Source organism: Epinephelus moara, chromosome 16, assembly GCF_006386435.1.
Source record: "Epinephelus moara isolate mb chromosome 16, YSFRI_EMoa_1.0, whole genome shotgun sequence".
In the NCBI taxonomy this organism is placed as follows: Eukaryota; Metazoa; Chordata; class Actinopteri; order Perciformes; family Serranidae; genus Epinephelus; species Epinephelus moara.
The window spans coordinates 42,329,730-42,344,644 of NC_065521.1; the positions used below are offsets into that span (position 1 = coordinate 42,329,730).

General features: G+C 42.0%; 1 protein-coding gene across 4 annotated transcripts; it reads left to right on the top strand.

The window, feature by feature from the left end:
• Nucleotides 1-1,329: 1,329 nt before the first annotated feature.
• On the top strand, nt 1,330-14,629 carry tcea2 (transcription elongation factor A (SII), 2). 4 transcript variants are annotated; one of them, XM_050065678.1, is made up of 10 exons: nt 1,330-1,558; nt 6,446-6,508; nt 6,825-6,930; nt 8,196-8,289; nt 8,477-8,658; nt 9,433-9,489; nt 9,861-10,015; nt 10,158-10,304; nt 11,125-11,196; nt 14,240-14,629. In XM_050065678.1, the coding sequence occupies exons 1-10, from the start codon at nt 1,490-1,492 to the stop codon at nt 14,246-14,248; spliced, it is 954 nt and encodes a 317-aa protein (XP_049921635.1). In that variant the 5' UTR covers nt 1,330-1,489; the 3' UTR covers nt 14,249-14,629. The 4 variants fall into 4 exon arrangements, with proteins under 4 accessions (XP_049921635.1, XP_049921631.1, XP_049921634.1 ...); XM_050065674.1 differs by lacking the exon at nt 14,240-14,629 and adding an exon at nt 14,007-14,223; XM_050065677.1 differs by lacking the exon at nt 14,240-14,629 and adding an exon at nt 14,011-14,223.
• The last annotated feature ends 286 nt before the right edge of the window (nt 14,630-14,915 follow it).

Here is a 14,915-nt window from a genome sequence, read left to right on the forward strand (position 1 = left end):
AGTAGCAAACTGTAATTCAGTTTCAATTAGGCAGAATGAAAGTTAAAGATATCACAAACGTAATTATGACGACTCCGAATTGTTGTGCAAGATGTTGCTTATGCGAGGCATCCCATTCTTTGCTCATTATGGCAAGCTTTCCATTGGATATTGGCTCAGTAAACTAGTTGGACATTTTGCCCTACTAGTTGAACAAAACCTCGTACTAGTTTTCAGCAACTAGTGACACTTTTGGCTGACTAGTTGGGACAAAAGCAGTACTAGTTGAGCTGAGCGCCACACTAGTAGCGCCAAAGTCCCAACTAGTTCGCTTTTCTGTGCACTAGTCGATGACTGGACCCAACTAGTAAAGCTCAAAGTCTTACTAGTTAAACTAGTGCGCTGAAATAGAAAAAAAACAAAAACGCTTACTAGTAGTACCAGTAAGAGCCAAAATGTTCACTAGTACCACTAGCAGCGCCGCAATGTCTACTAGTTACACTAGCGGGCTGTTTTTGACCTTACTAGTACTACAAGTAAAAGTCAAGATTTTTACTAGTACTACTAGTAAGAGCCAAAATGCCCACTAGTCATAGTTGCACAAATGCTAATGATGAGGCATAACCTGAGGCTTCCAATTGGTTGAACTCCCTGGTTCAAAATAAAGAAAACCAACCAATCAGGACTCAGAATTTCATCATTGTCCCGCCCGTTTCATGCGCATGCAGTCCACTAGTACTAGTTGCTGTATTTCCATAGAGGACACTTTCGTTTGATATCAAGGATTTCAATTTAATGCTCAAAGGGCTTTCCATAGGTTCCCTTCAGATACAGCAGCAGGGAGAAGTGATGCTGAGGCTGCTGCAGCTGCAGAGTCCTCACCTCCTGCCTCCTGCCACCTGCCTCCTACATCCTGCCACCTGCCTCCTGCCACCTGCTGGGAGAGGTACAGTATGTCATGGGGTTTTGTGTCTGTCACGTGACTCTCCCCCCGGACCCTCCCTGTGACTCGCGATAGCTTTTGTTGTAATTACTGTGAGCAGCGCGAGCTTTCCAGATGGTTTCCTGTAATCTTCTGCGCAGTGAGCTGCTGATGTGACAAATACACTGCATGAATTAGTTAAATAAGAAAATCACATCAAAAACTCTTCAGTCCTGCAGGATCATGACGCAACAACCATCATTAATTCCGTCCAATAATATATAATATTTCCAAGATCGGTTATAATGATAATGAAGTGCTGACTCCGGCTGCAGGACTGTTGAGTCTCCTTTAAAAGTCTGCTCCATTTCATCCCAGGCTGCACTTTGTAAAGAGAAGACTACAACTCCCATCATGCCCCTGTGACACACAACAACAGGCGAGAGGGAGGCAGCAGCTGGGAGAGAAGGAGACAGACACACTGCGGAAAGACAAGGACACAGAGACACGGGGAGAGTTTGTCCTCCATCCATGGAGGTTTTCACCGCGGGACAGGAGGACAAGTGACGGAGACAAGTCGCTCTCATCATGGCTAAAAACCAGGAAGTGGAGCGCATCGCCAAAAAGCTGGATAAAATGGTGCACAAGAAGAACACGGTGAGTTGCTGCATCCGCAGAAAACAGGATCAGGTGATGAGCTCTACCTTTAACCGCTGAGAGAGGGAAAGTTCTGGAAACTCAGTGTGTGTAAAGTGTGACTGGTGTGTGTGGAGGATGTTTCTGCTGATTGTCTCAGTGTGTAAAAAGCTGCTGCTTCTGGATTTGATGATTTGGGGGAAAAGTTTGGCAGCACATCACCTCAGCTATTGGTCCAAAAGCTGCCAATTAAATGAGCCGCACCTTGAATCAATTATCTGTCAGCTCACTGCAGATTATTAACTACACATTCACATCATATTAAAGTCACATAGAGCCTGTGCTGCAGTGCAGAGCTGAGGCACAGTCAGATAGTAAGACAGAAAAATATCTCTCTTTTCTTTTCATTTCTAAATGTAGTTTTCACATTTCTCATACCAGCAATCTGATCAGCTGAGCACAGGATACTTCTACATGATTCATTCATTCATTCATTCATTCATTCAACCGTTCTTTTGATTAAACATTGAGATAGAGACTCATTTACAGTGTGGCCAAGTAAAACAATATAATATAAAAGCACTTAGACACAGAAAAAAAACAAAGAGAAACGTACATAAAAGTGGCAACCAGAAGTAAAAGCAATAAAATTACAATTAATCATGTCAAAAGAATAAATAAATAAAAGCATCACTGGTAAATAAAAACTGTTAAAATGTAGAACACTCAAATCAGATAAAACAGGAACATGTAGAAGCAAAATATGATTCAGTTAAAAATATGAATATCTCTGTGGATTGAAATGAGGAAAGCTTTATATTGTTGTGCATGTTGTTCCATGTTGCAGGTGCACAATATGAAAAACTGGATTTTTCAAGTTCAGCAAAAAAAATCAGGATCAAAATCAAGATCTAGTTATCAATAAATAAAAGAGGAACATGCAGAGTTTTATCTTGAAAATCTATCTAATAACACCAGAAAATTTGGGGCAATTTTGTTCACATCCTGATGAATTTCAACTTTACCTATGTTGAATTTATTTAATTAATTAATAACTGGCATTTAAAAGTCTAACTATTTTAAATATCCTCTTCAGACATGCTTGACGAAATATCAAAAGTCTGCTTTGACTAATAATTTTTATTTTCTTTCACCGAAAAGTTTCTTTATCTGCTAAATGTATTCTTTCCCATCCTTTCTCCATCTCTCTCATTGAAAAATAAAGAAGATTAATTTCTTTTTCATTTCAAAAGTTTACCCAGTGGACAGATGTGTGAAACTGGAAAACACTCTACACATACTGTAAAGCCTAGTCCCTTTACCAGCCCAGTGTGGCTACACATTTTGACAAACAAACGCCTGGTCTGGTTGCCAAGCAGTTCATTTTGTTCTTAAGATGTATTATAACTCACAGTATGTTTTATTGCAATACTCAGCATATCACAATATATTTAAAATAGCAATAATATTATATTGTAACTTAAGTATCATGATAATATCGTATAGTGGATCCTCTGGTGAGTCCCACCGCTAGTCTCCACCAACTCCTGAAGGAATTGACCTATGGCTAAGCCACGCCCCCCTCCATTCACTCTGACAAACTATCAACATTCAGTGACCGGCGCTATGGCAGGTGTCACAGTACACGACATTTCACAGGAGGCAATTGATGATTTTTGGGGACATAACGATCAGATGTCATTGAGAAGTAACCAAAAGGGCCTAAACTACGCATTGGAGGGATATATTCATCATTTTATTGTTGAGAAGGTCGATGAAAAGCTTAAATTACAAGCCAAAATTTACAGGTCACAGTGTACGCTTGTGAACCGCATCTGGTTGCCGTCACCATCAAAGACAACAAGTTAAAGTGCCACTGAAGTTAAGGTTTTTGGCTCAGAATATGAGAAAAGGATAACGGCCTTTTTACCATCTTTACCAAGAGTGTCTCTCCGTTAGTTTGGTGCTACAGTATTTACACTGAATCATTCAGCATAACGTTTGCCAACCTTTGTTATCTCTGCCATTACAGATAAGTTAATGAAGCTAAGCTCCAGAAGTTAACGTTAGCTTAACTAGAGCCCTTTGGACAACAGCTAACAATGATGTACGATCACCAAAGTACAAAACTAGAACAAAATAGGCTAATGAACTCCCAGCAAACAAGGTGACATGATGAACAACGCAGCTAGGAGCTAACGTTAGGCTAACTTTAGCTAACGTTAGCTAGAGATGTTAAAGATAACTTTATATTTCTTTCCAGCAAAGTGACAATATGTTGCCTCAAACACAATGTTGACTTACCTTAGAACAGATGTAGACATCATTGTTAATCTTATTCACGTTGAGTTGATGTTGTGGTCTAACGTTACCACACAACTTTATCCAAAGGAGACACTTTTCTCGGTTGAGATGTGGTTTAAAGTGTAAAAAATACACCTGGTCGCCCAGCCTCTCAGGATACCTTGTGTCAGAGTTGCATGTACCCCATGCACACCGTTTGACCATTTTTAAACTTCAAATCTCAGAAAAAGCTCATAAAACCGAACAAAAGTGACTTTCTGTAATGCATTTCAATGGACGTCAAGGCAGAGAATGTCCGAGTGTATGGGAATGGCTATACGCACTGTGATTGGCTTATTGCATTTGAGGGCGGGGCTTAGCCATAGGTCAATTATCCTGTGGTGCTGGGAGGGGAGCACATTTTCTTGAAATGGCTGGCTGTGGTTTTAATGGAAGGTTGTGGACAAACATGGACACTCAGCTATACAGTCTGTGTTCAGCAAGAGGACCAAAACAAGGGACTACAGGAGGCTAAACATGACACCGAGCTGCAGAGTTGGTGATAATTCTTGGGGGTGAATCACCTTGTTCAAAATAAATTCTGCAAACTGGCCCTCTGGGTATTTAAAACATGATAAAATGGTATTTAGGGTGCTTCTTTGGTGGAGCAAACATGATGCGCTGGTGTATAGGCTGCCCTGCACACTGATGCCATTTTTATTTATAGCCCCATTTCCACCAAACACTTTCAGTCCAGTACCTTTGGAACCAAAAGTAACCCTTCAGACATGGTACCTAGACCCTAGATCTGTTTACCGTTTCCATGGCAAACAGTGTTCTTTAACGAAGGCGGTGTCACAGTGAAATTTAAGGTGTGCTGATGGATTCACGTCATCAACTTATGCATTGAGTAACATTACAAGTTAACGTTCCACCTTAAAAGTTGCCGGCAGTCGGCCCAGTGAATGAAGTTATTTTTTCTCAGACTCCAGCTGCTGTGAGAGGCAGCAAAACATCCTTTTAGTGTTGTCACGATACCACAATCTTTGTTTCGGTACCCATACCAATATGAATTTCAATACTTTTCAGTACTTTTCCTAGGGAAAAGTCCTTTTGGCTACAAACCTTTAGAACAATAAATAGTAGGGGTGTAACGGTACCAAAAAATCGTGGTTCAAAAGTACCTCGGTACGGACGTCACGGTTTGGTTGCTCAAATGTTTCACCAAGTTGGTGTTGTCTCGTGTTGTTTCCCTTTGCGAGGCAGACTTTCTCTTGTCTTTTTTCATGTGCGCCAGCTGCAAATGTTGATACAGGTGTTGTCATACACACCACTTGTGCAATCTGTGCTCCAACCCTGTGACCGTCCTCTACTGACCAATCAGACTGCAGTGTTCACAGCTCCACCTTTTAGTACCAGATCTGTGTGCTAGGTACCCCAACAGAGGGGGGACCAAACATGGGGACGGTTAGGAACGGTTCCATTGGTGCCATCCACAACTTTTCACAGTTTCACAGTGCATACCGAACTGAACTGAACTGCTTGGTGGGTGTTGATACACAAACAGTTGATTAATGGTCTACATCCCTTTAAAGATCACTGCAGCAGTGGGAATGAGCCTTTTCGTCTGTTACCTTCATGGAGTAAAAACATTCTCTCGGGACTTAAGGTCTGACAGGTCTCACAGTTTGCACAGGGATGTTTTAAATGTCAGTGGGATTTTTGTTTTAAATGTCACAGTGGGATTTGGAAATAGATCCATGAATAATACAACAGTGTTTGTCACTCGTGTATCGTTCCTCAACAGCCTCCACTCCTCTACTGCTGTTATTTCTCCTCCTCCCTCGTGTCCTTTGCCTCTCATTCACCTGGCCTCCTCCTCTTTAAGGCCCGACATACTTTCTGCTGTTTGTCTTCATCCATCTTTTGGTCTTTTTATCTGTGTGTGTCTTCTTGTCTCTGTGTTGCTCATGTGGCAGTGTGAGAGCACGTCCAGCTTTTCTTCCCTGCAGAAGAGGCTCATTTGGGAAAGAATAACTCACTGTCCCGTCCTCTGTCTTTACCTGTTGTTTTCTTCTGTCTGAATCTTGCACTCTTTCCTGTTTTAACGATGTACGGCATCGTCTGTATGTGTCCCCCTTTTCTCCAGCCTGCTTTGCTGTGCACCAGCTGCTGTTGCATCAGTTTAATTTGCCCAAATATGGACTTTCTTGTGTCCTGTATGGATACGCCTTGTCCTTATTTAGTGACAAATGAAAGTCAGTAAATTTAAGTCTCCCAAACAACAATGAGCAACAGCTCCACCCACAGAAAGCTGAATTCAATCTCATGGGTCCATCAGTCTCTGTGTAACCTTTAGTCTACATTGAAGAGTTGTCTGTGGGTGACAGCTGCTCAGCTGTGGGTGGGACACTTGGGAAGAAACCATGAATCTTCACATTCAGTACAAAAGGCCACCTTGGCTTTATTGGTTAAATGAATGATGTCCGCTGAAACAAATCAGTCACTTTGTGTTCATTAAACGGACACAGATTTGACAGAGACAGGCACTTTGTTGTTCCTGTTTAACAGACAGCTCACTCTCTGAGGTGTTTACTGGGTTTCTGTTCATTGTTGTGTCGACAGGACGGAGCTCTGGACCTGCTGAGGGAACTGAAGAACATCAAGATGTCTCTGGAAACCCTGCAGGTAATAGATCCACCGCCAAGTGCACCTAACGTCAGACACAACTGACAAAATATGAGACATGGTGGGAGCTGGTGTTACCTAGACATGCACTGTCAATGTCCATGGTGACAAACTGAAGAACGTAACTGCTCTGTATAGTCTACAGAGAATCACACCAAGGTTCTATTCATTGATTTAGTAGGGGGAAAAACATTTTAATTTCAGGTCAAGTTTAAATATTGTATTTTATCTGGTCTGATTATCCCAGAATATATCGGAGTACTTGTGTACTTACTTTTTCTTCTCTCTACTTGTCTCTGTTGTTCTGTGTGTGTAGTCGACCAGAGTCGGGATGTCGGTGAACGCGGTGAGGAAACACAGTTCAGAGGAAGAAGTTCAGACTTTGGCAAAAGCTCTCATCAAGTCCTGGAAGAAACTGCTGGGTGAGTGAGGGTGTGTGATGTGTGCTCCTCTACCTCTGTCTTTGTGACGACCCGTTATGTCGTGTTCACACCGGGCACAAGTGCAAAACAGTTAGCACTGTGGCTAGCGTGATTTCAAGTCATATATTTGTTAGCGAGAGTTGAAAAATCTGACTCATGCTGCGATAGCCAATCAGCATTAAGATCCTCTGGTGACATACAGGGTTCCTACGCAAGTATGGAAAAGTATGGAAATAAATTTGATCAATTTCCAGGTATTAAAAAGCATGGAAAATGAAAAATAAAGTATGGAAAAATATTTATGTTTCCAGACTGTTACCACCGTTCTAAAATACTGTTTTCTAAAATAGAAAATTAGGTATTTCCAAAAATAATTTAATCAATCCGGATGGTGTTTTATGCCGGGCCAAGCACAGTTTGTGTGAGAGCAAACGTCTCAGAAAACATACCGCCCCTTTTACCTGATTGACAAGTGGTATGTCCAGTCCGCTGCCCCATGACCCTCCTCCAGCCCCCCAGGTATCAAGTTTCACTCCAACACTGCACCTTCGACAAGAAGACGAGTTTCACGTGGGTCACAATGGGTAGATGCAAGTTTTTGGATGGATGGCTTGACGATACCGTATATAAATACTGGTTGGCCAAGGATTCCCAATTCACACACAGAGCTAGATGCAAGCTTTGTGTGAAATCGTTTGACATCGCCAACGTGGGGGAGAAGGCGATTCTGAGCCACATGAAGGAAAAAACACAGACGTCTCGTTATCGCTTGCACCCAGAGTCCCAACCTTTTTGCCTCAGAGTTTTTATTTGCATGCCATTATGGTACTTGGCTTCAATCGCCTATTAAGAATAATTAAATATGATGTGAAATATGATACACTGATATATTTACTCAGATGTTGCATATTCTCTGAAAAAAAAAAAAAACGTAGAGAAGTTAGGGTATGGAAAAGTATGGAATTTTGAAATTCCAAATGTGTAGGAACCCTGGACATATGAGGCTGAGGACATACCGGGAGAAGTTCATGCATAGATTCAGCGATTTCACGCGTATGAAACGAGTCAACACAAAATATTCTAGCGTTCAAACTCACACGAGTAACGCAACGCGAAAATTGATATCGTCTTTGGTGTAAACACATTAGAGTCATGATGGTTACTGGACACTGATATCAAACATAAAAAATCGTGACCTCACCGTCTGCTGCGTGTGTGTCCTTACAGCTTCTTATCGTCAATGTATTTTGTGTCTCGTCCTGCAGATGGTTCAGAGGGGAAGTCTGAGGAGAAGAAGAAGGAAGGCTCTCCTGTGAGGTCATCGTCCACCTCCAAGGACTCCGGCAGCAGCGAGAAAAGGTCTGTCGCACAGTGATGACGTCACTTTTGGTTACACCTGCACCACCTGTTGGATGATGATAATGATGTCACTGTCACTGTTTCATGGCATGTTTATTGACAGAAGAGGATTTAAAGTGGAAACGTGGTGTTTCGTTCACTCCACACCCAGCTACACTTTGTATCGTCTTGTCTTCTCTTGACTCAGCAGTAAGAAGTCTGGGGAGCCTCCCACCACCCCCACCACCCCTACCACCCCAACCACACCCACCTCCCCCACTACTACAACCCTTCCTCCTCGGATCACCTCTTTCCCCCCCGCCCCCGTCACCACCGACAGTGTGCGGAACAAGTGTCGAGAGCTGCTGGTGGCGGCGCTGCAGACTGATGGTGAGACGTTTATCACCAACATTGATTCATCATCCAGATGTGTCTGCCACAGAGTCATCTACTGTGCGTCTTATAACATCAAAAAATCATATTAAAAATATTCATGAAAATCTTACAGGGTAGAAATAAAAAAAAAAACAATCACACCTCAACATCCTTTTAGTAGCTGTGCACTTACTAGCTTTTGTGTGCAGAGCTTTCGACTGTATTTTGTGGTCTTCTTCAGCAGATAGAGCTCACTCAGGTGTCGTCATGTGACCTAAATATAGAGCTGTGTTCACATGACAATGAATGGTCTGTTAAAGAGTGTACGTTTGCTGAAGAGGGCCATGTGATGATGTTAAAAAGCTCTGGAAACAAAACATAGTAAGTGTTCCTTGAGTGTGTTATCAGTCTTATCACGACATAAATGTTTTTATTTACAAATATCAAATAACAATTGACAACCAGCTGTCATTAATGAAATATTTATTAACACAATGATTCAAGAATTCATTTTAATTTTTTTAAAATTACATCAAAGCACCAATAACGCCATCATGAAGTCCCTTTGAAGGTTTTAAATTAAATTAAAAAAATTTTTTGTTAGGTAGAGTTTGCCTCTTCTATTGAAGTTTACAACATACTGATTTAAAAAAAAAAAAATCATTCATAACTCACATCATTTGAGAACCACTGGTTTAGAGTATCATCAAAAAAGGACCTTTTTTTCACAATACTGTTCATGTTGCTTTGTAGTTTTGTATAACTTTTTTGTGTGTGTGTTTCTTCCAGACGACCACAAGACGATGGCAGTGGACTGCGAGCACCTTGCAGCACAAATTGAAGAGGATATCCTTTTGTGTCAACAACTTCTAACTACACATGAACCAACAGAGCTGGATTTGACACCTGAATGAGAGCTCTGAATCTGAGTGTACTGACGGGGTGTGTTTCACTCTGGTACATAAACACTTGAGCTGCAGTGTGTTCACAGTGTGACTCTGCCTGCTCAGCTGTTTGTCCACCACATTCACATCAGTGAGAGCAGGCTGAATAACAGAAACACCTCTCTGTGCAATGCATTACAAACTACATCTTCAAAGCACTGTACACTTGGACACAGTTTAAATTGTCTCCATTTCATGTTATTAATATGTGTTGGATACATACTGTATGTAACCATCCCAGTGTTTTAGTCCTTGACTGCTCATCGTGCCCACAGATCTTCCAGGAGTTTAAGTCGACGGATATAAAATATAAATCTCGTCTACGAAGCCGAATCTCCAACCTCAAGGACCAGAAGAATCCTGACCTGCGGCGCAACGTCCTCTGTGGAAACATCTCGGCTCAGCGCATCGCTTCCATGACCTCTGAGGTCAGTGCCAACATTTAGTCTCATCCTCTGCTCCTCAAGGCGCTGTTTAATGTTAAGGCTTGGTTATGTTGAAAGTAGGATTAAAGGAAGTTTAGGGCGAGGCGTCAGGGAAGGTTTTTACAATACAAACGTGTGTGTGCAGGAGATGGCGAGTGCAGAGCTGAAGCAGATGAGAGAGGCTCTGACTAAAGAGTCCATCAGAGAACATCAGCTGTCGAAGGTCGGGGGAACTGAGACGGACATGTTCATCTGCAACAAGTGTCACGGAAAGAGCTGCTCGTACACACAGGTACCATCACACACACACACACACACACACACACACACACCGACACAGGTACCATCACACACACTGAAGCCACTTTTACACTGCCAGATTTTCAGCTAATGTTGGGCCGTTTTGTCGGCCAGCTGCGAGCGTTTAGACACACAGAGCCAGATTGGCGAGTTGATCCGAGGTGCCCAGTTTTCCGCCTCGTAGGGTAGACTTATTGGCGGAACCCTTTTAGTTTAAACAGAACGAGGCGGCCTTCCGCAACGGGAGGGGCTGTTGATGACTTGTGGGAGGAGCTGTTGATGACGCCGCACGTGCGAGCCACTGGCGGTGGATAAACAGGAAACAGCTGATAGCAGGAATTAGCGAGCAGCTAGTAGCAAGAGGGAAACACAAACCTGACAGACACTGTAAAGATGAGCAACTGGGGAGACAAGGAATTGCGCGCCCTCCTTGTCCTCGCAAACGAAGAGGCCATTAACCGTCAGATGACGGGGACGGTGAAGAACGGGCCGACTTACGAGAGAATCGCCGAAGGACTGACCAGCCGCGGCTTCCCTCCCACGTCACTGTTTACGTCACACGCTGAGCTACACGTTTTGTTACTTGCTCACGCCCCCCATTGCCCCGAAAAAGGCACATTCTGTATAAACAAAAGTAGGTAGGCGGCATTTTGCTGCACTCCCCGATTTTGTTTTTATACTGCCAATGCTGAAAAAAGACTGATTGGGCTTTCCTGCAAATTTGCACAACTCCTGTCTAAAAAGGGCTTTAGAGAACTGTTTGGACACAGTTTTAACGTAAAAGCTTCACTGTGCTGTTTTGTGTGTTTCAGGTGCAGATCCGCAGTGCTGATGAGCCCATGACGACCTTTGTGGTGTGTAACAGCTGCGGCCACCGATGGAAGGTGAACAAACAATAAACACTACGACTACTCTTACTGGTTCTTTTTGTTTTTTTAAGAAAAGAAAATGAAACACATCAGAACAGAATTAACCCTGACTCCCCCCAAAAAAACTTTTAACAGGGAAAAATACTAGAAACATGGGCGACCTGAATGAATTACTTATTACCTTTGATAAACAAGTGAACCTACCACTAAAACCAACAGAAATATGAAATAAAAAAGTAAATAAACTCACTCTCTATACAACACTGGTGTAAACGTTGCATCCCAAAGTGAATGTAAAATCTATTAGTCATAATAAAATATGCAGACTTAACTTATAAAATGTGAAACACTTGGATGTTGAAAAGCACTCTGGGACATACAGGAAATGATTTACTGCAGAAGAAGAGCACGAGGCAGGTCGAGTTAAGTGGCTTCACATTACAGCACATCTGTTAGTGTAATAAAGGCTGAGTGATTGAGCGTCTCTAACAGACTCCCACCACAAGATGGCAGCAGAGACCAGACGCTTGTTTCTCCTCTGAGTCTGCTCACCTTCAGTCAGAGCTGCTTTCATTCACCGTACGCCCTCCTCACTCTTCCTCCCACCTGTTTCTCTTCTTTAAACTTTTTCTACTTTACTCTCATTTTGTTTTGTCTCACTTTCTTCTCTTCCCTCTTCACTCCTCCTCCTCGTCATCTTCTGTCTTCTCCCCCTCTCCTCAGATTTCGCCCTCCCTCCCCCTCTTGTTTACATCCCATGCCTTCCTGCTGTCCTTTTCACCCTCCTCCCTCCATGTCACTCCTCACCTTTCCTCTCCACATTTCCTCCTTCCTCCCTCCGCTCGTAGTTTTTCCGGCCCCTCCCCCCTCCTGTATTTAGCTCCTGGCTCTAGGTCAAGGTGAAGCCACCAATTTGAGAAGCTGATGGTTTGTGGGAAGTTTGTGTGTTGTTGTTTCAGCACTTTGAGGATCTGAAACACAGCGGGAGGCTCCGACACTTTAAACAGAAATATATCCATTTATTAAAGCTGCAGTAAGATTTTTGACCTCTTTGACTTCGGGAATCTTTGCAAAGAAGCTTTAAAAGTTTAGTTTAACTTCCCAGAGACACCAAATGTGACTGAATTTTAGATCATTCTTACAAAAACTGACACATAAAACATCAGATGAAGAAATGTTAAACATGCTTGGTTCCAGAGTGAAAAATCTTGTGTTCAAAGTTAAACTCAGTGTAACTTTGTTTTAGCTTTAATGAGGAGCTGATACAAACACAGTATCAATGTTTTTTTTATAATGGATGGATGGGAAAGTTCACATTTTAGAAGGTTTGAAGCTCATTAACAAGCAGGTTCATGGTAATGTATGTAAAGATTCAAGTGCCCAGAGCCATGTTGTTTAATCTGCTACGAATTTAACCACTGCAGCTACTGACAGTAGGCTGATGAGAGCTGAGAGACTCAACCAAACAGAAAATGTCCTGTAAATGCAAAACTGTGCACTCAAAAAAAACCTCAAAATCTCAATAGAGCTTAAAATCAACTGTATTAATGACTGTAGTCTTAGGCCCTGTTTGGACGACAACGGTTTCTCTGAAAACGGAAAAGTCTGTCCTTTGCGTTTTAAAAATCTTCTGCGTTTATATGACGACGTTATTGAAACGATCCCCGTTCACAGGGAGCCGCAAAATCTACTGGAAACGCTGTAGTATGCACGCCAGGCCAATGGGTGCCAGTGTAAATTTGCAAAGCAACACCACGGCATGACGCCATGCGCCTGTGCTGAAGCGCCTTCCTCTACAACGCGGTGATAACAAACCAAAACAAAGACACAATGGGGAAAGCATGCACAGATAACTTTGTCTGGATGGACGACGAGGTGGAGTTGCTACAGTAACAGATCTACACTTCACTTCAAATCAACAGGGTGAGCAGCACAAACAGAGCTCGGCATTGTTGTTATGATGATCGACTTTCTCGCACATGCCTAGTGACTGGAACCGTAATGCACATGTGCGAAAAGTCTCCGTTTTCAGAGGAACTGCATATTGCAAGTTTACATGACAACAGAGACGATGCCGTTTCCAAAAAATTGCACTCTGGAACCCGTTTTCAAAACGTTGCATTTTCCGGCACCCAAAAGGCCGCTGTCGTGTAAACGATCGGCCAAAACGCAACTGAAGTTTACCGTTTTCAGTTGAAATCCTTGTCGTATAAACGGGACCTTAAACTAAATTTATCCAATGTTGCATAACTCATTAAAATGAAAGATAAAATCAAAGCTCCGCTGCTTTGCTCAAACAAGGACTTTCTAAACCATCCAACCAACAGTGTTTTACATTTTAATTTTCATCAATTGTTGTAGGCCTGAAGTGATTCTTACATTCTACAACTGTAAAAATGTGTAGCCTATACACAGATTTAAAAAACTGTTTTGACATTTCATCAACTAAAATGTGCGTCATACGTCTCGCCTGGCGCCTTTTCTTCTAAAAACATCACTAGCGATGTCTTGCTTCAGACAAATCATTTTTTCTTTTTTTGTTTTGGCCAAAAATGGCTCTTTTGATAGTAAAGTTTGTCAACCCTTGCTCTAAACCTGAATCTGTAGAATTTTTGATCACTAGTAGCACTATGAAGCATGTTCAAGTAAGTTTGTTTGAAACATACATGTGTGCATTTATAGCACGCATGTACAAGCACGCTAGCGTTGGCGGCGGTAAAGTGGCAACGAAGGCAGAGGAGAAGACGATTAGCAAGAAAACATGAATGTTAAAGATGCAGGATTTAAAATATTTTAATAAAGTTGGGTTTTGCATTTGTTTTGAGGAAGAAAATGTGTTCAACACGTTTGGATTAAGGGTCGCCCAGAGAACCTGATGTGAGGAGGGCAGGAAAGAGTTTCAGCAGCTCGAGATAAGTGTGTGTTCAAGAAAAAGTTACACCAAAGAAAAAAGACTCTAACTCTTGAAAACTGTCATGTGACATCACTGCAGACTGAGCTGTAATTATAAACTGAGTTATTTCATCTTTAATCATAATTTTTCTTGTTTTTCTTGCAGTTCTGTTGAAGAGGACGTGTGTGTGCGTGTGTGTGTGTGCGCGTGTGTGTGTGTGTGTGTTATCATGAGGCAAACTGACTAAACCAAATTAATTTTGGATTTAAAAAATACATTTAGTGTTTTTGTTTTGTATAATTTCTTTTTATACATATATATATATAAAAGTAAAAGCTGTAATATATTTAGAGAAGAATCTGCCAGTTTCATGTTGTCTATTGGTTCATTTGTTTTGTACGGAGCACTTAGAGTTTATTTCTCACATTAGATGAAGCTTGGAGCCAGATTGAAATCACATGTAGGCCTTGTGGAAACAGCAGATGTGCCTTTCTTTGCCATGTTGTGCTGCCACAATATTTTGCCTTTAACATTTCTATTAAAGTTGCTCTTGGATTAAGAACACATCACTGCGGTCTCTTCTTTTCTTTCTCACTGGTTTGGTTTAATAGTTGGCTAAACATCTGGCACTGTGTAGTTCCTGGAGCGCCTGCTCTTTTTGCATTGTTGATATGTGATGGAACTAAAGTGACGTTGGTTGGGCGCGTCGATCAAAGGTCTGTAGGTGTAAAGCAGAAAGCTCTCCATGATAAGAATGAGTCTCCGTATGGTCAGACTTTGGGACGAACTCAGTATCCAGGACGTTATTGATGCCGTGAAACGACTCAAACTTCACCAGGTT

Coding starts and splice junctions, on each gene's coding strand:
- tcea2 (XM_050065674.1), top strand. CDS start 1,490: ATGGCTAAAAACCAGGAAGTGGAGCGCATCGCCAAAAAGCTGGATAAA. Junction 6,509..6,824: donor TGTCTCTGGAAACCCTGCAG/GTAATAGATCCA, acceptor CTGTGTGTGTAG/TCGACCAGAGTCGGGATGTC. Junction 6,931..8,195: donor GTCCTGGAAGAAACTGCTGG/GTGAGTGAGGGT, acceptor CTCGTCCTGCAG/ATGGTTCAGAGGGGAAGTCT.